The sequence below is a fragment of the Sorex fumeus genome, unplaced genomic scaffold (assembly GCF_029834395.1).
Source record: "Sorex fumeus unplaced genomic scaffold, SorFum_2.1 ptg000075l, whole genome shotgun sequence".
Classification (NCBI taxonomy): Eukaryota; Metazoa; Chordata; class Mammalia; order Eulipotyphla; family Soricidae; genus Sorex; species Sorex fumeus.
The window spans coordinates 4,938,298-4,962,289 of NW_026606132.1; the positions used below are offsets into that span (position 1 = coordinate 4,938,298).

The 23,992-nt window shown below is 44.9% G+C and overlaps 1 protein-coding gene across 2 annotated transcripts in view; it reads left to right on the top strand.

The window, feature by feature from the left end:
- The first annotated feature begins 15,267 nt into the window (after positions 1-15,267).
- PHF6 (PHD finger protein 6) overlaps positions 15,268-23,992 on the top strand; it is a 54,074-nt gene continuing 45,349 nt past the window's right edge. The window contains exons 1-2 of one of the 2 annotated variants that reach the window (XM_056130179.1): positions 15,268-15,506; positions 15,749-15,850. In XM_056130179.1, coding sequence (XP_055986154.1) covers positions 15,369-15,506; positions 15,749-15,850 — 240 coding nt within the window. In that variant the 5' untranslated portion in view covers positions 15,268-15,368. The remainder of the gene's footprint in view (positions 15,507-15,748; positions 15,851-23,992) is intronic. The other variant, XM_056130178.1, reaches the window with a different exon arrangement.

Here is a 23,992-nt window from a genome sequence, read left to right on the forward strand (position 1 = left end):
ACAACAAGGTGTTGGATAAACATCACACCAGGATTGGGGTCTGTCTGTAGGTGAGATTCCGTGCCTACCGCTCAGTCTCCAGACCCCACATGTTGCAGTTGCACCAGGGAATGGTTCATAATAATGGAAGTGAATTTCGCCTTTGGCTTAGGTAGGAGCAGAAATCCTAATGCTATTTCACTTGAAGCTACTTGACATGGGAAAAATAATTGCTTTTTAGCAACTGCAGAGGATGAGATTACTTCTACTGGACTTAAGTGATTTGCGCTCCAGGGGCTGGTCTTAGCAGAGCAGATGCTGTGCAGTTGTTTACAGATGAGTGCAAATCCAGACAGTGGATTACTCTCTGGAAAAATGTATACCAGGAGTCCAAGAGATAGAGCAATGGGTAGGCTAGGGTACTTGCCTTGCACACAACTGACCTCGGTTTGATCCCTGCCACCTCATATGGTCTGCTGAGCACCTCCAGGAATGATTACTGAACATATAACCAAGAATAAGCCCTGATCACAATCAGGTATGGCCCCAACGCCCTCACTCCCCAATATAGCCCAAAAAAGCAACTAAAACAGAACTATCTATGGCAATTTCTTAATGTGTTCCTGAACATTTTGTATCAGACTTCCTAGAATTTTTTTTCTTTTTTGGGTCACACTCAGTGATGCTCAGGGGTTACTCCTGGCCCTGCTCTCAGGAATTAACTCCTGGTGGTGCTCAGAGGACCATTATGGAATGCCACGGATCGAACCTGGGTCAGCCACATGCAAGGCAAATTTCTTACCCGCTGAACTATTGCTCTGGCCCGAATATAGGATGTTTGAGAAAGCAGATCTCTGGGGGCCAGAACAATATTACAGCAGGTAGGGTATTTGCCTTTCACATGGCTGACTTGGGTTTGATCCTCGACATCCCATTTGGTTCCACGTTCAGCACCAGGAGTAATTTCTGAGTGCAGAATAACCCTTGATTTTTGCTGAGTGGCCACCCAAGAATCAGAAAAGAAAGATTTCTGAACCCAGTTAGAATCCTTAGGGAGTAGCACAAAAGAAGCTGCATTTGGAAAGGGGTTGGGCCTCACCCTGAAGTTCTCAGGGTGTACTGCAGGCTCTCCTCGCAGGAATCTTTTAAGAGACTATGTGGTGGCAGGGATTGAACTGAGACCAGCTGCAAGCAAGGCAAGCCCCTTAACTCCTACGCTATTTCCGTGGCCCTAAGAATTTGCATTTGTTTTGTTTTGTGTTTTCAGCCACACGCAGAGGTGGGAGGTGGGTGCTCAGGACTTACTCCTGGTTCTGAACTCAGGGATCATCCTATTTTTTTTCTTTTTGGGTTACGCCTGGCAATACACAGGGGTTGCTCCTGGCTCATGCACTCAAGAATTACTCCTGGGGGTGCTCTGGGGACCATCTGGGATGCTGGGAATCGAACCTGGGTTGCCGTGTACAAGGCAAACATCCTACTTGCTGTAATATCGCTCCAGCCCCAGGGATCACTCTTGACAGGCTTAGGGGACCATATGGGTTCTGGGGATCGAACCTGGGTCAGCCACATGCAAGGCAAGCACCCAACTGGCTGTACTGTAACTAAAGCTTCAGAATCTGCACTTTTAATAAGTTCTCCAGCTAATTCTTATTTTTGAAGTTTAAGGCCAGGCTCTTCCGTGCGGGCTGAAGAACTTCACATTGGGACCCATGGCCTAGAATGGAACGAACAGGGTGAGAGACTGTCTGAGTTCATCATGTCGACCAAGACCATTCATGGTAACTCACAGTTCCAGAAGGCAGAATCTAAACGATGGACATGGGAGTCTCCCGGTGGACGATTCCACAACGAAATAGACCACATCATATTCAATCGACGGTTTTGCCTGACTGATGTCGCTGTTGTCCCAAAATTTCGAACGGGATCGGACCACCATCTCCTTCGTGCAAAATTCTACTTCACAGAGCGGGGAGAAAGGGCTGCAAAGTTCAAAAAGAGAACTCCCAGAATGACCACCAACTGGGAACTCTTTGGTACTATTGCAGCAACATGGGAAGATGCCATTGTTGACAACATTGACGAGGAATACGATCGACTGGTTCAGCACCTCCATGAATGTGCGAGGAACGCCAATAGAGAGATAGCCACAAAAAGTCGCCTATCTTCAAAAACTCTTGAGCTAATTCGCCAGCGTGGTTTGGCGCATGCCTCAGGCAACCGCAAGCTAACGTCCGAGTTCGCAAAGCAGTGCAGAGATGCGATCAAGGAAGACCTCAAAGAGAGAAGAGCAGAAGTACTGGTAGATGCGGCAAAAGCCAGGAAAAGTATTCGTAACGCCCGCCTGTCCTTCGCCAACTGTAAGACCAAGATGACTGCCCTCCGACGTCCTGATGGATCCATCACATCCTCCAGAACGGCAATGGAGAAGATTATCCATGACTTCTACTCAAATCTCTTCGATAGCCATGTCCACTTGCTGACATACCAAATTCCACAGAATGGATATGTCGTTCCCAACGTTCTCCCTTCCGAAATCCGACACGCCATTTCGTCGGTAAAGAAACAAACAGCACCCGGCCCAGACAAGGTCAGACCTGAACACCTGAAGAACCTGCCGTCAGTACTCATCAATACACTGGCTCGGCTCTTCACTCGCTACCTATCTGAATGCAAGGTTCCGTCCCAGTGGAAAACCAGCAGGGCCGTACTACTGTTCAAGAAGGGAGACATCCATGACATTGGCAACTATCGTCCGATCTGCCTATTGTCTGTCATCTACAAGTTGTTCACTCGAGTCATCCTAAATAGGATTGGCAGAACACTAGATGAAGGACAACCATGTGAGCAAGCCGGGTTCCGCAAAGGATTCAGCACCATCGACCATATCCACACGATAACCAAGCTCATTGAGGTTTCTCGGGAATTCAAGATGCCGCTCTGTTTAACGTTCATTGATTTAAAGAAGGCCTTTGATTCTGTTGAGACGGAAGCGGTCATTGAAGCCCTAGCCAATCAGGGTATTCAAGCCCAATACATCAGGATCCTCCGTGAGCTGTATTGCGGATTCACTACCAGGATCTCACCATTCTACAAAGAAGTGATCGTTGATGTCAAGAGAGGGGTGCGGCAGGGTGATACCATTTCACCAAAATTCTTCAGTGCCACCCTCGAGAACATCATGTGACGACTGGAATGGGAAGGAATGGGAGTGAAGATAGATGGTCGGCAACTACACCACCTCCGCTTTGCTGATAATATTGTTTTAATAACACCAAACATCAGCCAAGCGGCACAAATGCTGGCCGACTTTGACCGTGAGTGTGGAAAGGTAGGACTACAGCTGAATCTTACGAAGACAATGTTTATGAGAAACAGCCTTGTTCCTGATGCCCCATTCGCTCTCAATGGAACGACCATCTCCGAATGCAACAGCTATGTGTACCTAGGTCGAGAGGTCAACATGATAAATGACCTGGCACCTGAGCTGCGCAGGAGGAAGAGAGCGGCTTGGAACGCCTTCAAGAACGTCGAAGAAATAGCTAAGAGGATGAAGAACCTCTGGCTCTGTGCACATCTCTTTGATTCCACTGTTCTTCCTGCATTAACATATGCCTCAGAGACCTGGGCCCTACGCAAACAAGATGAGAACGCCATTCAGGTCTCCCAAAGAAGAATAGAAAGAGCTATGCTTGGAATATCACGTTTCACTCAAATGAGAGAGAGAATCCGGAGTTCTGACATCCGTCGACGATCAAGAATCAGGGATGCTGTCTCATATGCCAAGGTGTCGAAAATCAGATGGGCTGGTCACGTAATGAGATTTAAAGACGACCGCTGGACTAGAGCTGTTACCGACTGGATTCCACGGGATGTCAAAAGACCGCGTGGCCCCCCACCTTACAGATGGTCAGACTTCTTCGTCAAGATCATGAACGATCGGTTTGAGGCCCTTCATGTTCCCGGAGCGAACAGATGCCATTGGGCTACACTAGCATGCGACAGGGACAAATGGAGACGTTACTGGCGCCCGCTCGAGCAAATCGAGGACTAACGGGAAGTTAAGTGATTAAGTGATTAAGTGAAGTTTAAGAACTGCTGGGGGGGGCGGCCTGGAGCAATAGCACAGTGGGTAGGGCGTTTGCCTTGCACATACCCGGCCCAGGTTCGATTCCCAGTATCCCATATGGTCCCCCGAGCACCATCAGGAGCGATTCCTGAGCCCAAAGCCAGGAGTAACCCCTGAGCATCGCCGGGTGTGACCCAAAAAGCAAAAAAAAAAAAACTGCTGGAGGACTAGAACAATAGCACAGCGGTTAGGGCATTTGCCTTGCACGTGGCTGACCTGGGTTCGATTCCCATTGGTCTCTTGAGCAATGCCAGGAGTAATTCCTGAGTTCATGAGCCAGGAGTAACCCTTGTGCATTGCTGGGTGTGACCCCAAAAGAAAAAAAAATAAAGAACTGCTTGAGGGTTAGGCAAAATGACTCAAAGGTCTGGAATACATGCTTTGCATATGAGAAACCAGGGTCTGATTCCCAGTACCACATGGTGCCCTGAGCATCACTGGATGTGTCTGCCCTAATCCCTTGAACAAGAGAATAGCAAATAGACAGTAGAAAGTCTAAGCCTATGTCTTGCATTGTAAATTGAGAAGGAAAACTGACAAAAGAGACGGAAAGAGCAGCCAGAGAGGCAGAATTAGAGTCTTTACTTTCAAAATTCCTTTTCTCAGTCTGGGAACATAAAAGTTGAAGAACAAAGAGAAGGCCCAAGGTGTCCCATGTAACAATACATCACAGATGGAAATGGAGATAAATTAATTGAGGAGACACAATTCAGATTTTTTTTTTTCTGGGTCACAAACTGTCCCTTGGACATTAAGTTTGCTGAAACTCAGGTGCAACAGGTGGGCATCATACTAGGTAAAGTTGGGCAGAGAATGAAGCACTGGATGATGGCACTCATCTGTGGTATACAGCAAAACAAAAGGGGAATAGTTTATTTATTTATTTTGCTTTTTTGGGGTCACACCCGGCGATGCACAGGGATTACTCCTGGCTCTGCACGCAGGAATTACTCCTGGCAGTGCTCAGGGGACAATATGGGATGCTGGGAATCGAACCTGGGTCGACCGCGTGCAAGGCAAATGCCCTACCCACTGTGCTATTACTCCAGCCACAAAGGGGAATAGCTTCAACTGAAAACAAGCTCAGGGTACTGGAGGCCGAGAATGATGCAGGTGAGGGGGAAGCAGTGGTGGCAAATCTCAGGTCTCTGATTCCCAGGTTCTTCAATATTTTCAAGAATGAAACTAGGGCCAGAGTGATAGTACAGTGGATAGGGCGTTCACCTTGCACACAGCCGACCTGCGTTCGATCCCCGGCATCCCGTATGGCCCCCCAAGCACTGCCAGGAGTAATTCCTGAGTGCAGAGCCAGAAGTAACCCCTGAGAATTGCTTGGTATGACCCAAAAAAGAAAATAAAATGAAACTATTGAATAATGGGCTGGAGTGATAGCACAGCGATAGGGCATTTGCCTTGCACGTGGCTGGCCCAGCCAAGCTGGGCTTGATTCTTCTGCCCCTCTCAGAGAGCCTGGCAAGCTACCGAGAGTATCTCACCCACACGGCAAAGCTTGGCAAGTTACCCGTGATGTATTCAATATGCCAAACACAGTAACAGCAAGTCTCACAATGGAGACATTACTGGGCCCGCTCGAGCAAATCGATGAACAACGGGACGACAGTGCTACAGTGCTTTTGAATAATAAAGATGCTCAGACTCAGAGTTGGAAAGTAGAAAAGGTTTGTTGTTTTTTTTTTTTGAAAGTAGAAGAGAATAGTAGCTCCCCAAGTGGGGAGGAACTTAGTATAGGACTAAGTTAAAATAAGGGAGTTTTGTGAAGGCTGTTTTAAGGGCTCCTGACAGCCCTTATTGGTTGACAAGTGTTTACAAAAGGTGCTAGAAAATTACAATGCTGTCTAGCTGGTCTAAATCTTTCTGGGCATTTTTGTTCCTTATCTTAGTCTTCCTGTCAGCCTGGGCTCCAGGACTGAGTTTTATGGTCCTGAACATCCCTATGATCATTGAGGCAGGACTTTGGGAACGAAGTGTGTCAGGTCAATTGGGGGAAAGGTGGCAAGGGGAAGCTGCCTTGAAGATGGTGGCTTCCTTCTTCACCGGCAAAGGGAAACAAATCTTCCAGGCCTAATTGCCAATTATCTCAGTTTTCCCATCAGCCTAGACTCCAGGATTACCCATTATCTTAGTTTCCCTGTCAGCCTAGAATCCAGGGCAGAGTTTTATGTTCCTGGGAAGCCTCAGGAATGCTGAGACAGATCCTTGGGGGTGAAATGTGTGTCAGGTTGATGGGGGAGAGATGGAACATCTGGAGAGAAGAAACTGTGGCTTTCTCTCTCACTACCAAGGGGGGAAACTGAGGCTTCCTCTTTCAAGAGCATCAAAGAGGCACAGTAGTGGAGGGTGTGGGAGGTGGTGGGGCAGGGTGGTGAACTATCGGTGATACAAGGGTGTGAGTGTGTGGGGGGGTCCTAGGTATTAAAATACCATTAAAATACATTAACTATGATGATGATGATGATGATGATGATGATGATGATGATGATGATGATACCGGGAACGAAAAATCTGACTACAAGGGCTAGGTATGTGGTTTAAAGTGGTTGAGCACAGGCCTTGCAGGTCCAGGTTTTTTTTTTGGGGGGGGTCACACCTGGCAATGCACAGGGGTTACTGCTGGGTCTACACTCAGGAATTACTCCTGGTGGTGCTCAGGGGACCATATGGGATGCTAGGAAAATTGAACCCAGGTCGGCCGCATGCTAGGCAAACGCCCTAGCCGTTGTGCTATAGCTCCAGCCCCAGGCCCAGGTTTGATCCCTGGTGCCCCTATGGCCCTTGAGTACCATTGCGTGATGACGTCCCTATAGCAATGGAAAGGAGGGGAAAACCAAACAGACTCCAAACTTGGCCTCCCAAAGATGTATTACTTTTATGACTCCACTAGAAAGAGTTCACCAAACTTGGTAGTGTGTGATTCTATTAATGCATTTCACCTCTTGGATAGAAATCATTTTCGCCCTCATTAGAATAATCTGATTTTCTTCTTCATTAGGCTGAGAGTTCCACGAAGGCAGGTGCTAGGCCTTATTTCTTCTCCAATGTCCAGAGATATGGTTCAGTGGTAGTGCCCACCTTATAGGCATGAGGACTTGGGTTTTAATTTGCCACTGTCCCACATCTGAGTGTGATCATCTGTGATCCTGCCATTGGGTTCCCTGGTGCCAGGATAAGCATGCACTTGGTTAAGTGAGCAACCTCTGATGTGGAAGAATCACAATGATAAGAATAGTCGGGGCAGGAGCAATAGTACAGTGGATAAGGTAGTTTCATGGTCTGCAGTTGACCTGGGTTCGATCCCTGGCACCCCCTATTCTATTCTCTCCCAAGCACTGAACCAATAGTATCTCCTGACCATTGCCTGATGTGGCCCCCAAAACCAAAAAAAAATGCCTTAAAATAAAGAACAGGGGCTGGAGCAATAGCACAGCGTGTAGGGCGTTTGCCTTGCACATAGCTGACCTAGCTAGGTTCGATTCCCAGCATCCCATATGGTTCCCCGAGCACCGCCAGGAGTGATTCCTGAGTGCATGAACCAGGAGTAACTCCTGAGCATCGCCGGGTTTGACCCAAAAAGCAAATAAATAAATAAATAAAATAAAGGGCTGGAGCGATAGCACAGCGGGTAGGGCGTTCGCCTTACAAGCGGCCAACATGGCCAACCCGAGTTCGATTCCTCTGCCCCTCTTGGAGAGCCCGGCAAGCTACCGAGAGTATTCGATATGCCAGACACAGTAACAACAAAGTCTCCAATGGAGACGTTACTGGGCCCGCTCAAGCAAATCGATGATCAACGGGAGGGCCTTTACCTTTACCTTTAAAGAACAATAATTAGGACTGGAGCATAGTATAGTGGGGTAGTGCATTTGCCTTGCTCACATCCAACCCAGGTTCAGTCCCCAACTTCCCGTATGGTCCTCTGAGCCCTGCCAGGAGTCATCCCTGAGTTCAAAACCAGGAATAAGTTCTGAGCACTGCAGGGTGTGGCCCATAAACAAACAAACAAACAAAAAACAAACAGAAAAGAATGACAATAGCAAATGAGAAGAGAGCGGAGGGGATAATATCCAGGGTTGGGGGTGGGGATGGCTCAAAGTACATGCCTGGCACCCTACACTGTCACTGTCCTCCCGTTGTTCATCGATTTTGCTCGAGCGGGCCCAGTAACGTCTCCATTGTGAGACTACTTGTTACTGTGTTTGGCATATTGAATACTCTCGGTAGCTTGCCAGGTTCTCTCCGAGAGGGGTGGAGGAATCGAACCCGGCTCGGCCGGGCTGGCTGCATGCAAGGCAAACACTCTACTGCTGTGCTATCACTCCAGCCCCTGCCTGGCACCCTACTGACAGTAATAATACTCAAGCACTCCCCCACCCTTCCAAGAAAATCCAAACCCAACAAATCTGCAACTACCTGCCCGACGAATGAGTTGGAGAGTAAATGGACTCAAGGCGAAGAGCAACACCTAGTCAAATCCCGTGTATTTGAAGGCAAATGAGAGGAAGCCAATTGGTACTGCGTGAGCCGGGACTAAGTGGAAAATCAGTTCCTCCAGAGTGCAAAAGAGATGTGATTAAAACCACAGCTCTAGCTGTTAAAAAAAAAAAAAGCAGGAAGGACAATTCTCTCCTCTCTCTCGAAGGAAGTAAGAGAGTGTGGGTCTACCGGATAAAGGAGTTTAGAGCAGATGACCCTCCTCCAATAAGGCAAAAGTTAAGGTTTTTGCACAGAAGAAGGTGTGGGACCTGGGATCGAGGTAAAAGATAAGAACACTGGTGGGAGTGTACCAGTGAATCAATAAGAGATTAAGAGATCCTATGCTATATCCTCAGGCATTGTTCAGGGTGTGCTATCACAATCTGACTCCTTTCTGCCGGCCTTGAAATAACTATGAGTCAGACCCATTGGTTCTGGAGAGCAGGACTGGGGTCTGAAACGAAATTGAGTCACCAATTTCTTCTAAATGGCCCCTGTACTTCTTTTTCACTTCTTAAGGAACTTCCTGAAGTTCATTTTCTAGCTGTTTGTCTTTTTCTTGTGAGGCTGTAAATAATTGAGGGCAAAGGCTGTGTCTGATTTGCTGTTGGGTGGTTAGATAACACTGCCTTGTTTCTAATAGAGAGAGAATATGTGTAGCAGGCGATGCACCTGTAACACAGCATCTATTCACATCCTCTGTGTTTGCTCGTCTCTCCCCCATTAGACCAGTAATTCAAGATTAGGGATGGAGCTGATCTATGTCTCTCATCTTTGAAGTTCATCGTTTTGACGATGGTTATGAAAAAATATTTTGACGACATGAAACGGATGAAAAGAATAAGCAAAGAGGAACAAAATGTGGTAACTGGGGGGAAGAGGCGAAAAAGATGAGCACTGCAGAGACACTACTGCTTGGATATTTATATAATCATCACTCTCATCCTGAAACCAGAAGGTGTGTAAAGCTGAGAGGAAATGATGCTGAAAGTCGTGTTTTCCAAACCCCTGTAAATGTTTAGAATAAACCTGGAGCTTGTGTAACTCTCCAGCCACTCCCTTTCACCTAGCATAACCCCCACGAAAGGGTTAAGAATCCTGAAAAGCTCACTGTCTGGATTTGTTCTCCCTTACTTGGTACCATGTTATATCAACATGGTTACTGCCTTCTTGAGGACTGTAATTTAAGGTTGACATTGCAGAGAAAATGAAATATGATAAAGCAGCATCAAAATAGCATTGGATGAAAACAATGGAAATTCACACACAATACCCTCATCAGGAAAATAGCTATTTGAAGGTCATCTTCAAATTGTCCTGGGTTATGCTAGGGCTTTTAAAAATAAAACAGTAGCTAACAGAACCCAGTATAAAATAACAGAAGGTGACCTTTACATAGGGCACGCTTTGTGCTCAAGCATTATTCTATATGTGACAACAATCAAGCTCCTTTCTCTTAAACCTACCAGAAGTATGCTACTGTGCTCTGCATTTTGGGCATACTGGAATTGAGAGAGTAGGTAAGGCAACGTGCTCAAGGTCAGAAAGCTGGAATTGGGGACCGGGGATTCAAACCCCAACAGTCTGATTCCGTGTATCAAAGAAGAACTCTCCTTTACGTGTTAGGTTTACCTGCGTGAGTTCAAAAAGAAAATCACTTCTCAGTTCCGATGATGACAATCTCCTTATTTACACAAGGGGGCGGCTATTATATGCCGGGGACGCTTTACTCCCATTTTCTCATTTCTTCCCCCACAATAAACCCTTGAGATACAATGTTTAATTCCCATGCCCAGGAACAACAATGTATCAGGTAGAGACGAAAAGGATTTTTTCAAGGGTTGAAATCCAGGCTAACTAGCTCCCGTGCGAGCCTCGCAGTCTTTTCTGGCAGAGAAACGAGGGAACGGAGGACCTCCAAGGATCTCCAAGGGATGCCAGGGGAGTACAATGAAATAATGGATGTGAAAAGGCCTCGGTGAACAAGTGCAAGGGTTAAGGCCTACCCCCGTTGAATTACTGTTGAAAACTGATTTCCCAGGACCCCCGTCCAACGGTTCCTAGTCCCGACCCTGCCCATTCTCCGCCCAATCTCCGGCGATCTCTTTGAATCTCTTTCTCTAGCTCCTCCGATCCGGCCCCCAAACACTTGGCTGAGCAGCGGACCGGAGAATAGAAGGTACGCGCGCAAGCGGGAGGCGGGGCCTAGCTCCCGGATCTCTCTCGGGGTGGGGGGGTGGGGCGGGGGGGCGGCTTGTGCGCAGGCGTGCTGGCTCCTCGGCTTCGCCTGCCCCGTCTCCGCGGCCAATCAGAGCCCGCGGCGCGCTCGGGACGTCTTAACGCTCTCCGAGTCGTTGCGTGCGAGGGGGGCGACGTAAAGGGCGCTCGGCGAGTCCGTCTCTCCTCGAATGAAAGGAAACAACCTCCGGCGACAGAAGCCCGCTCCCAGGCGCTGCCGGAGAACCGAGAGCCGACTTCTTTCTCTCGTCCCTCATTGGCGCGCCTCGCCCGCCGCTCGCCTCGGGGCCCCCCCCCCGCGGTGAGTCCCTTTCTCTCCCCCCCCACACACCCCCGGTCCCCCCCGCGGCCCCCCATTCTCTGCCCGGCGGGAGAAGACAAGGAGGATGGCGGTAGCCAGGCCGCCGCCCCTGCCCGTTGTGAAAGGCGGTGTGTGTGTGTGTGTGTGTGTGTGGTGGTGGTGGTGGTGGGGGATTCTCGGGGGTCTCAGACCGCTTTATTGTCAGGGACCCCCCCCCCCAGGAGCGCCGCCCGCGGGAAGGCGCTCGGCCGAGGACGCCGCCGCCGCCGCCGCCGCCGCCGCGAAAAGTGCGGTTGGAGGCGCCCGGCGAGAGGCGGGGTGCGAGCGGAGAGTTCGGGGGCGTGGGGGGGGGGCGCAACCTTTGGAGGAGGAAAAAAAGAATAAGAAGAATAAGAAGAATACAATTTCTGGGCATTTTTGGAAGTCTTGGCCGCTTCGGGACATATTTGGAAAGGAGGGAGACTCCCGGCCTGGGGGTGGTGGGGCGGCCGTTGAAGGGGGAGAGAGAGTGAGAGGATGGTGAGGAGGGCGAGGGGCGGGGGGGTGAGTTTGGGGGAGCGAGTGGGGGGTGGAAGGAAAAACTCCGGGGTGGGGGGGTGTTTCGGGGTGAAAGGGAAAGGCGACGAGGAGAGGGCGAACTCCGGAGGGGACGGGGTTGAAAGAAAAGTGGGAGCCGGCTTAGTTTCCCGGCATTCGGGGGATCGCGGGGCGGGGGGGGGGGGAGGTGGTGGTGGTGGCGGATCGGAGAAAGGACAATCGGGGGACCCCGACTTCACGGCGGGAGAGGAACCTGCTGAAGTCTCTCTCGAGACGGAGAGTTGTGGCGAGTCGCTCGCGCGCCCGACTCCGAGCAGCTCCTGAAGGGGCTGAGTGTGCAAGTGGGGAATAAATAACGGAGAGCTTCCAGTACGCCCCGTGTACCATCCTCTATTATGTGTGACCCAGCAGCGCGGCGTTCTGGGCAAATTGGTTCGTTTCGATCTTCAGCGTGAAAGTTGGTGGGGGGGGGGGGGGGAGAGGAACCCAAACCTTTCTTTCTTTCTTTTTGAAAAAGCCTTTCTTTTCCCGGGCTTTGTCCCATCGTTCCTATCGGGTCTTTATCCCTTACCGGTCTGATTCTTTCTCCTCTCCTGAGGTTTGAAACAACTGGAAAATTCCTTCAGTTTCCTTTTGAATAACTGCAAAAAAAAAAAAAAAAGCAGCAGCAGCAGCAGTGCGAAGCTTGTAATAATATCGTGCAACCAAAATCAGGTGCCCTTCCGGTTCCTCTCAGTACTCGTTTATTTCTCACCACCGTAACTTTCCCGGCCGAAATGCTGCATCTTTGGGGAGCAGCTTATGCATTTTGATCTGTGTGTTTCCACTTGGCTGGCATGTGGAAATTTGCTTGATCTTCCGGAACTGCCGTGTTTTTTTTTGTTTTGTTTTGTTTTGTTTTTCGGGCAGAATGGTCTTTTCGGATACCAGGCATTTGAATGAGCACTCCAGTTGGTTTCTTGAACGCGCTCCTTAGGATTTCAGGTTATTTCTTCCTTGGCGTGTTTCACAGCCGTATTCGAAAAGCAGAAATGCATTGATTGCTTTTAGCCTAACTAGCCCGGGTTTTCTGTTGGGTTTCCCTCACCAAAAAGTCAAGTTTCCCACGCTGTTCTCTTTGCTTCTTTCTTTGTATCAGTTTCATAACATTTTTACGATGCTTTTTTTTTAAAGGGCACGGTTTCATTGTTGGAGGAAAGCATCAAACTTTGATGATCTCTGGACATCGTGAAAAACCTTTAGGATAAAATTTAAATGTCATAAAGCTGTGTGTTTCATTATGGACCCCTTTATATTGTTCCGTGGGATGCCCTTATTCTCTTTAACTAGAGACCCCAAATGTGAAAACATTAGATAAAAATCTGTGTTTTTCTCATAAAGACATTTTTTGCCAGGAGTCATTGTTTCCTTCATCTTCTCCTCTTCGAGTTTCACAAGGAGGCTATAAAAAAAATCAAGCAAGATATGCACAGATGCACTATTTGAATTTTAGTGGAAAAATCCATTTAGTCATTGCACATTGGGGAAAGTTTTTCATTGGTTTGGTGTACTTTGTGTGTGTGTTTCTGTGCATTTGGCAAATTTTATGTAAACGGATTACAGGGAAAAAGGCAATAGAATATTTTTAAAAGCAAAATAAAGCCTACCTTTCCCCTCCCTGTAAATTTTAGTGTCTTTCATATTTAGAAGAGCATGTTCTCCAAATTAGAATGGGAAAAATTCCTTTTTATAAATGAAATAAGACAGAATGCAATAGGGATAGGATTTGGGGGTAGGGGTGCGGAATTAGCACCTTCAGGACAAATTCTAAGAATAAAAAGTGATTTTTTTGGTACTCCAGGAATTTTCTTTATCTTAACTGGTTTGTAGCCTGTGTTAAGATTATGTGGAATTACACATTAAAGATGTCTGTGCAGATTAGATTAATAATGTGCCATCCTTTTCAACTGAGTAAGGATGACCGGGAGAAATGCTGAATACATCAGAGCGGCTTGAGAGTGCCTGCTGTTCATTGCATTTGTAGTAATGAAAGCTAATTTAGAACCCAAAGAGCAAATTTTGCTACCATTTTTGAATTTTGATGTTTTGCATAGTTAATTCGAGAGATTTTGGCAGCCATATAAAGCAACTGAATACATATTTGTCTGAGCAAATGCAAACACTTCCCCTTTTGTTTCTTTTGTTTCTCTTCTGTCCTTTCCTTGTCTTTTAATCCTAAAAGTATATGCTGCCTGTTTTCCATCAGATTCATGCTTCATAGCTAGTGCTCTGAGTGCACAGCTTTTGTGAAGTGTCTGGTGCCATTAGAAATACAGAGGTATTTAAAATTGCAGATCGCCCTTAGCCTGGGCTAGACCCATCAAGGTCGAGACTGTAAGGGCCTTTGAAGTTTCTTTCAAAAGAATAACCTAGATAAAAATTGATGCGAAGGCCTGTTTTCTTTGTGTCTCTCTGGTCAATTTTGATTTGCATTTTTACATTGAAAAGCTCCGCAGGGTTTGTGAAAATACCACCTTGCTGGCTCAGAGCAGCTGCTGTTTGTGATGATGAACAAGGGCTGCTCAGAACGCCAGTGTAGTTTATACTTTAGTCCATTTCTCAACAGCTGTTTGAAAAATCTAGGCATCACTGGAAAATGGAAAAGAATGATGCAGAGGCAAAGGTGTCAGACTGTTGATTGTGATGTGTATTGTGGCAACCTGAGTCCTGAGCTGCTTAGTTCAGGTTTGGGCAAACTATACAAATCACAAGACAGGCACCAATTCTTACATTTGCGTAGTCTTCTCAAGAAACCTTGTGGAGATCGATGAGCTCAGTCTGAAACCTTCCTTGTTAAAAGTTTTCTTTCCCCTTTTTTGATGACATACCTCTAAGTATAATTTGACTAAGTAGAAGACTTAGAGAAACATTTCGGCATGCCACATTACTAATTTCAGCACCAAAGTTACTGTTTTGGAAAAGACTGTAGCTTGCTGTCTCAAGAGTTTGGAGCACTCTTCAAAGTTCTGTATGTTTTTATAAATAATAGATCTCCAAATTCTGAATTTCAGAGTTTTCATTAAATTAGTTGTTAGCTCAGTATTTCTTGAAAAAAAGAATGGAATGGCAATAATTGCAAAATTATGTTTCTTATTAAAACTTTTAGAAGCCATGGTTAAGTAAGTTCATTTGTCTCAGTTTTTGAATATGTGAACTTTTGGGAATTTTGTGAATACACAATTCTGTTCATTTCAGATATTGTGTTAAGATCCCTAGTAGTTTTGCTCTCCTCTTAGACGTGTAATTCTTTGTGTCCTTGAATAGTACGTGATAGGTATTTTGCATTAATGTCAGCAGATGATTATTTTAATATCATACATTGTACTTTTCCTTCTTGCCCACTCAAAGTTCTAAGTTTTTCAGATTCTCCCTAATCTGGGAATCATTTGATTTTTATCAGTTGTTTTGTTGATTTATATTTACACAGATACACATTTGTATTTTTTTCCACAGGGCATCTGTGGTTTGCAAATTAATTTGTCTGTACTCACTAGCCCTCTTTAAGCACAGATCCTAATGCACTGGCTGAATATTAAACAATTGACATGACTGCTAACGGGATTTTACAATGAAATTAACCCCTTTGTTACCCTTTTTATTTCCTGTAGTATTTCTTGAGACTTAAAGTGGCATTCTAAAGGCAATTTAAAAATCATGTCCAGCTCAGCTGAACAGAAAAAAGGGCCCACAAGACAGCGCAAATGTGGCTTTTGTAAGTCAAATAGAGACAAGGAATGTGGACAGTTGCTAATATCGGAAAACCAGAAGGTGGCAGCACATCATAAGTGCATGGTAAGTGTATCAAGAGCAACCCAGGGACCTGAAACCACAAAAACCTTAACAGTAACTATTCTTGAATACTGGGGGGGTGGGGGGTGGGGGGTGGAAACCACTCTTGTATTTTTAAGAAGTGATTTCTCATTAGCACTATGCTATTTTTACCAGAAAATGTCCTTTTAAATTTAACATTTTTATGCAATGTTTTGCTATAATTTCTTTATATGAAGTATAATTTTTTAATGTGCTTTATATAGCTCTTTTCATCTGCTTTGGTATCTTCACACTCTGATAACGAAAGTCTTGGTGGATTTTCTATTGAAGATGTCCAAAAGGAAATTAAAAGAGGCACAAAGCTGGTAAGTTGCTATTTCTGCCTCTTGAGAATGAAACTTATTTTAAACTCATTAAGGAGGAAATTGCTTATTTTTAGAGTGTATTGCATTATTAACCGTATAATTTTAAATTTAAGTCTTTTTTTTCCTTTCCAAACCAGCAAATTCCAAGCCTGGATTTAACTAACTTACCACTCACCAAAAAAAGAGAATGAATCACTATTTATGTTATTTTTTTTCCTTTTTGAAAAGAATGAAAATTGTCTTGGAGGCTGTATTGACTTAGAAAAGAAGCAGCTTGCTTAATCTAATGTATTGTATGTTAAGATCTTCATTCAAGTATATTTTCATAATTAAAATCTGGTGTTTTCCATTATTGAGTAATTGTGGTCACTACAAATGAAGATGGTATTATCCTTTCAACAAGAAAATGTTTAGCACTTGTTGAACAAAATACGTTTATGCTGTTCAGCTATATAACAGTATTTTCAATAACTGTTGGTGAGTTTTGAATTTTTTCTGAAGCTGTGATCAAGTAATATTTCCTAGTTGTCTTCATTACCAGTGTTCAGATTGGCAAGATACTGTGTTACTTTATTGGAACAGAAGTATCATCTCAGTGGGTATTTATGACATACTGTGATTTATATTGAGACTATTAATTCCAGTATTTCCTTTGGTTATTTTTCTCCTTTGATCTCCCCACTGAAAGTAAAGACTAATTGTTCCTTGGCTATCTTTGATATCCAGTATTTATCTTAAAGAAGACTTTGGCAGAACATCTTATATCTTTATGTTCATTGGTACTGATGAATCCCATATTTCACCAAAAAAATCTGGATTTTTTTTGGGGGGTCTACACCAGGCAATGCTCAGGGGTCATTGCTGGTTGTGTACTCAGGAATTACTCCTGGTGGTGGGTGCTCGGGGACCATAAGGGATGCTGGGAATCAAACCCGGGTCAGCTGCATGCAAGGCACGCAAGCAAGCACCCTACCCTCTGTACTCTTGTACGCTTACACTCTTGGCCCCCATTTCACCAAAAATCTGATGGGGTGAGAAGGACTGATTTTGATGATTGGGAATAATCTAGTTAGAAAAGTAGCCAGTCTTCCAGTATGAGACAAAAAAGTAATACCAAGAAGTTCCAAAATAACCTTTGTGATTTGCTTCAGGATCATCTCAAGGCCTAGAATCAGTATTGGGAATTCAGAGAGGAACTCAATGCAGTTTTCATTGCGATGAAATCCTAACTGAAAATATTTGTTTCCCTACCCTCCAGACTGTTGATAGCAATAGAAACCTCCATTTTTGGAAATGCACTTTTTATGTGGTGGTTTTAGAGTTCTTACTATATGGCTTGCTGATTTTTGAGAACTGGAGCAGTATGTTCGTATTTCCTACTACTTATCACACATGCAGGTTCAACGAATGGCTATTATTTACTTGAAGCTGGTTGTGCTGTAAACCATAGGCCCTGCTATTTACTTGTTGATATTATTAATGTTCCAGAAAAAAAAAGCACTTCTCCATTTGACTTATTTGCGTTTTGGTCACTCACATGGCTGGTCTGGTCAGAACAAGGAGCAGTTTGGGTCCCAAAGGTTACTAGTCTTAGTGCCATGCCTAGTTTTCCACAAAGCAGTGTCATATGCCATTCTAGCAGTATTATTAAATTCATTTTGGCAGTTTAATTTATTTGGTGGAGTTGGAAAGAAAGCAGCAGAACTTTGTACACCCTTCACAATTACAAATTGTCTTGATTAATTTTTAATGCTCTGGTATAGAGAGTTAATTTTTATTCCCAAGTATACTGCATTATAAATAGCTACCCTGATCTAGAGAGTGGAACTCTCTTGGAGAGTAAAGGGTATAAGCATTAGGACCAGACTTGGTTTTGAATTCCAGTGCTGTCACTTAACTGGCACGGTGACCATGGGCAAGTGATGTTCTCTATGCTGTTTTTGTCACCTGCCAACAGGAGATAACGGCAGTCTGTCCAACTTAGAGGTATAGTGAGAAGGAAAGAGGCTTGCTGTATAGGACTTATATCAGGGTGCCTGGCACATGGTCAGCCTTGTAAATGATAGCTACCATTGTGATTATTATTTGTGATGTCCATATAAACCTGCTAATGTCATAAGGCGAATGGAAAGCTTTTGGGGTACAGGAGGCACTGAGCTGGTTTTCACGTTAAACTCTGCCCCTGACACTCCAACTTGAAACAAGTCATTAAATATTTCTTTCTTACAGCAGCAAAGAGATAATGCTGTATCACTGCATACTAAACAATGACGGCATAAGCCTGAAAAGTGTTATGAGAGGGATATTAGCAATGACTGAGGAGAGGCGTTTTGAAGCCATTTTCAAGCTTGGGTATCTGCACTCAAGACCAGCAGCAGAACGGGAGTGCTTTGAGCCTGGATATAGAAATTGTGTTTCCTTTTCCTCCTCCCAAAATGTCAGAATTTAAATAACTTACATAAGGGATATGAGTGTAATATTTATGTGTTTAACTTGAAAGTGCATTGTAAGTTTCCTTTTTCGCCTTTCCTTTTGCTCCTTCATTATTTTTACTCGAAGTGCTATCAAGTAACCCAGATTTCATGTTTTTTTTCTTTATCTTTTCCCTGTGTAGATTTGTTTAAGCAATCAAAGGGACATGCATCAAATAGTAAGGGAGAAAAAAAGGTGAAGAGGTTTATGAAAGTAGATAACATATGAACAAGATAATTGGTTATCCTCATGGATTTTTAAAAAACGTTTCTGGTTTTGGGGATGCTGACGATGCTCAGTCAGGAGTTAATCCTGGCTCTGCACTCAGGAATTATTCCTGGCAGTGCTCAGGGGACCAATAGGGATGTGAGGGATTGAACCCCAGTCAGCCACATGCAAGGCAAACACCCTGCCCACTCTGGCCTCTCCTCATGGACTTTTTTTTAACGTTTTATTTTTCATAAAGTTGTTCACAGTAATTGATTACATTCAATATTTCAACACCAATCCCACCATCATTACACCTTCCCACAACTATTATTTTGAATTTTTTTTTTTTTTTTGCTTTTTGGGTCAAACCTGAAAATCTGTTTACCCTGGCTCTGATTCCTCTAGATTAAGTAGGTCATGAATACCTGTTGTAAATGGGCGGGAGCAATGGAAGGGCAGGTAGAATCTTTGCTTTGCACACGGCTGAACCGGGCCAACATGGGTTCGATCCCTGGCGCCTCATATGGTCTGCATCCCATATGGTCTCCAGAGCAGAGCCAGAAGTAAGTAACCCCTGGGCATTACTAGGTATGATCCAAAAAGCAAAGAAAGAAAGAAAGTGACTGGGGGGAAAAGCAGGTGTGTAATGGGCTGGAGAGATAGGACAGGGGTTAGGTGCACACAACCAACTCCAGTTTGATCTCTGGCACCCCATAAAGTTCTGTGAGCTTAGAGCCAGGAGTAAGCCCTTAACACAGGGGTGGCTCAATCCCCCCCCAAATCAAATCCACCCCTAACCAGTTCTACTCTGTACTTAGTGTGGGCTGCGGAGGTGCCCACTTGCCCCAGAAGAAATAGAAGTGGCTGGGACTTGGGAAGCCAGTGGCCAGGTTGCCAGGCAGGCACTGGAGTCTTAGGAGAGTGGGAGGTCTCTGTGGAGTGCAGTGTACAGGGGTGTGGTTACTGCTCTGCTGTTTCCCCGGGTACTTTGCAAGGTTTTCTTCTGGGTCACAAGGCACCAGGAAGAGAGCCGTGCTGTCCAGACCTCGGCACGTCTTTTTATCATATCCCCTTGAAGTATATGGGCTCCAAGATGAACCAGGAGAACTTGGCCAGTGTGTGAGGTTTTTCTTATTTGTGACTCTGGTTTTAATATCTATATATACATATATCTCCCACCCTTCAGTGATTTATGCTTCCTGTTGCGGCCATATGGAGGCAGCATGACTACCATCTACTCGGTCTAGTCTTAATTCTCCAGCCCAGTAGTGGAGAAAGAAGATTTCTAAGTGATGAATTATCAGGGCAGTTTGCATTTTGTTTCAGGCGACATTTGAGTCCGTTTGAGGAACAGATTTCTTTCTGAAAGAAGCCAGGTGGGGAGGTCATTAAGCATGTAGATCAGCATTGGTTAGTTCCTGTTCTAATGGGTACCTGTGTCAGATGGACCTGAGATTTGAGCAAGAGTTTGCCTTTCTTAACTCCCGGCAAGCTTTACTTAAAAGCCATCCAGTGGAAGGTTTTAGCTGCCCTCTTTTTGTTCCTTGCACCCACTGTAGAGGGTTAATTTCATGCTCTGAGTACATAATAAGCGACACCCATTTCTTCGTTCACAGGAATGGTTCAGTCGCCCAGTGTATTCATTGGTTATTACATAAAAGCCTAATTTAGGAACTTCTGACTTTTTTTCCTTGTAAAAATGTTTAGGGGTTGAAGATTAAGGCACATAGGATGGATGTTTGCCATGTATGTGACTGACTCAGGTTTGATTCCCCAGCACCCTATGTGGTCCTCTGAGCACTGCTAAGTGTGGCCCCCAAACGTAAAACTTAAAAGTGTTTATTTTAGGGTTTTGTTTTTGGGGGACGCCACACCCAGCAGTGTTTGGAGTTACTCCCAGTGTTGTGCAAGGGCTTTGAGGTGCCAGGGATCGAACCCAGACCCCCTCCACCTGTGAAACATGTGCTCAACATATTCAGCCAATACTCTGCCTCCTAAAATGCTCATTTGAAAGGATGAAACATTTAAAGATGAAATTTACCAATGTAAATAGACACCTGTGTGCTTTCAACCTCAATAAAATGGGTATTAATGTTTTTCTATAACTGCTACAGATTTCATTTATTATTATTTATTATTTTTATTTGGGGGTTGAACCACACCTGGCAGTGCTCAGGTATTACCCCTGGTTCTACACTTAGAAATCACTCCTGGTGATACTTGGGAGACCATATGAGATACTGGAGATCGAGCCCATGTTGGCCATGCTCAAAACAAGTGTCCTACCTGCTGTACTATCACTCTGGCCCCACATTTTTTATTTTCTAATCTTCATATTTATTTTTTAAAAACTTGACTTATTGGTGGGCCAGAGTGATACTAGTATCTCTTTCCTTAAAGGAGACTTCTTTTTTTTTTCTTTTTAAAGAGGAAAAATCCCAGAGTTGGAGCAGATAGGACTATGCCTTGCACATAGCTGGCACAGATTCAACCCTCAGGACCACATAGGTTTCCCCAAGCCCCAATATGAGCGATCCCTGAGTGTAGAGCCAGAAATTGGCCATGACACCGCCAGGTGCGGCCCCAAAACAACAACAACAAAAAACTTCACAAAACTATTTACAGATGTTATTAATAGCAGTCTGATTGTGTTCTAAATTCAGTGCTGTTTTCTTGTTTATTAGAAAACTAAGCTTAAATCAGTTCATTTTCTTATAGTGTTTCTTATGGTGTTTTTTTTATGGTGTTTCTTATGGTATTTTTTTTTGAGGAGAGGGGTGTACACAGGTGATGCTTAGGGATGACTTAGAGCTCTGCTCTTAGGAATTACTCCCACCCTGCTCAGTGGACCATATGGGATGCTGGGGCAGGCACCCTACCTGAAGTACTATCTCTTCAGTTCCAAATCAGTTCATTTTTTACACTGTGATTTTTTTTGGATGGCTGGCTTAAAAGGTAGTCTAGCAGGGTGAGAGAGAGATGGCACAGCAGATTGAGCACATGCTCTTTATGCAGGAGACCTGGTTTAATTGCCACCACTGCATGCCCGAGCCCCAAGACTGAGACCTAAGCACTGAGCCAGGACCAACCCCTGAGCACCTTCAGGTGTGCCACCTAAAACACACCAAACCCAAAAGGGCAGTTGAGTACATAGACCCAGTGATTCTGACAAGGCAGTTACTATGACTTCAAATCCCAGCAGTGCCCAGGGGCTACTTCCAGCTTAGCTTCTGATTCACTTAGGCCTTGACCCTAAGCCTCCCATGTGCAAAACATCTGTTCCACCCACTGTAGCCCTTATTTTGACAAAAGTGTAGACACACTATTAAATACATGCAGTGAAGATTCTCTATTAGCCTCCAAAAAGTTTTGTAGGCTCCCACAATAAAAAGAACAATTCTGGGCCTGAGTGTAACGCGGAGGGTATTTACGTTGGCACACAGCCGAACTGGGTTTAATCCCCAGCATCCCATATGGTTCCTTGAGCACCACCAGGAGTAATTTCTGAGCATAGCTGAGTGTGACCCAGAAAGCCAAGAAAGAAAAAAAGACCAGTTTCAACATATTCTTCATTTGTTGTTGACTCAGTGGAGCACTTGTCACTCCAGAGAAATAGGATGTGGGGTTTTGAGAGTCTTAGTTTTTTTTGGGGGGGGGGGGTCACACCCGGCAACACACAGGGGCTACTCCTGGCTCATGCACTAAGGAATTATTCCTGGCAGTGCTCAGGGGGCCATATGGGATGCTGGAAATCGAACCCAGGTTGGCTGCATGCAAGGCAAACACCCTACCTGTTGTGCTATCGCTCCAGTCTCAGCTTTTAAGAGTTTGATCTAAATATTGGGCCCACCATGAAGTTACGCAGATGCCAGTTTGTAGTTACACCTTTCCATTTGTGTAGGTGGAAGGACAGACTCGTCTTTAGATGGGTAAGGTTGCTGCTTAGAAATGGTAAGCTTTAGGGGAAAAAGTAGGGGGATTTAGTCCGGGACACAGGCCGGCGATTCCACAGTGCGTTATTAAATCTGACAGTAATGGATTGGATTGGATTTGAGTAAGCGGGGACGATTGCAGAGCCTTGAAACATTTAACCAGAACTTTCATTGAGGTAGGAGAGGCCAGGGAAGGACAGAGCGGGTAGTGGCAGGAGTAAATGCCATATGGTGAGACACTGGCAAATGAAATCCAGTAACTGCCATATGATCACTGTCCGTCAGGCATGCCAAGCTCAACCTTTCTAAGCTAGTGTTTCTCCTCATCCTGCCTTGCAAAGTTTTTTTGCCAAATTCTAAAATTTATATTCTGTAATGCAGAACTTATGGTTTACTTTTTAAAAAAATATTTTATTGAGTCACTGTGAGATAGAGCATTACAAAATTGTTCATGATTGCTTTTCAGTCATAGAATGTTCCAACACCCATCCCTCCACCAGTGTAATAGTGTAATTTCTCAACACCAGTGTCGCCAGTTTCCCTCCCTCCCCTTCAAGCTACCCCCTACCCCAGCCTGCTTCTTTGTCAGGCACCTCTCTTTCTCTTTTTCTCCCTCATAAGGCATTATGGTTTGCAATACAGATGCTGAAAGGTATCTATATCTCTTTACCCACTTTCAACACTCAGTTCTTGTCAAGAGTGATCATTTCCAACTAGTATTATCATAGTGGATCCTCCTCTATCTTAACTAACCACCATCTCGCACATCACTGACCAACCGTTGACCAGTCCTCCCGGCCCATTTTCCCTGGCCTTGGATATTAGCTTTATACTTTTTTTAATATCCCACAAATGAATAGTCATTCTATGTCTGTCCCTCTCCTTCTGACTCATTTCACTCAGCACGATACTCTCCATGCGCATCCATTTATAGGCAAATTTCATGACCTTATTTTTCCTAACAAATTTCATGACCTCATTTTTTCTAACAGCTGCGTAGTATTCCATTGTGTAGATGTACCATAGTTTCTTTCTCCTTATGTCTATTCTTGGGCACTCAGGTTGTTTCCAGATTCTGTCTGTTGTGAGTAGTGCTGCAGTGAACATAGGAGTGCAGATGGTGTTTCTACTGTGTGTTTTTGTGCCCCCAGGGTATATTTCCAGAAGTGGTATTGCTGTGTCGAATGGGAGCTGAATTTTTAGTTTTTTGGGGAATGTCCATATTGTTTTCCAGAAAGGCTGGACCAGTTGGCATTCCCGCCAGCAATGAATGAAGGCCCCTTTCTCCCTACATCCGCACCAGAACTGGTTGTTCTTATTTATTTGTATGTGTGCCAGTCTCTGTGGTCTGAGATATCTCATTGCTGTTTTGATTTGCATCTCCTGATGATTAGTAATCAAGATACAAAGACAGTCCAACAGTCCATGGGATTGGAAAAAGTATTCACCCAAACCTAAGGGATTAATATCTATACGAGGCACTGGTAAAACTTTATAAGATAATAAGACCCAAGCCCATCCAAAAATG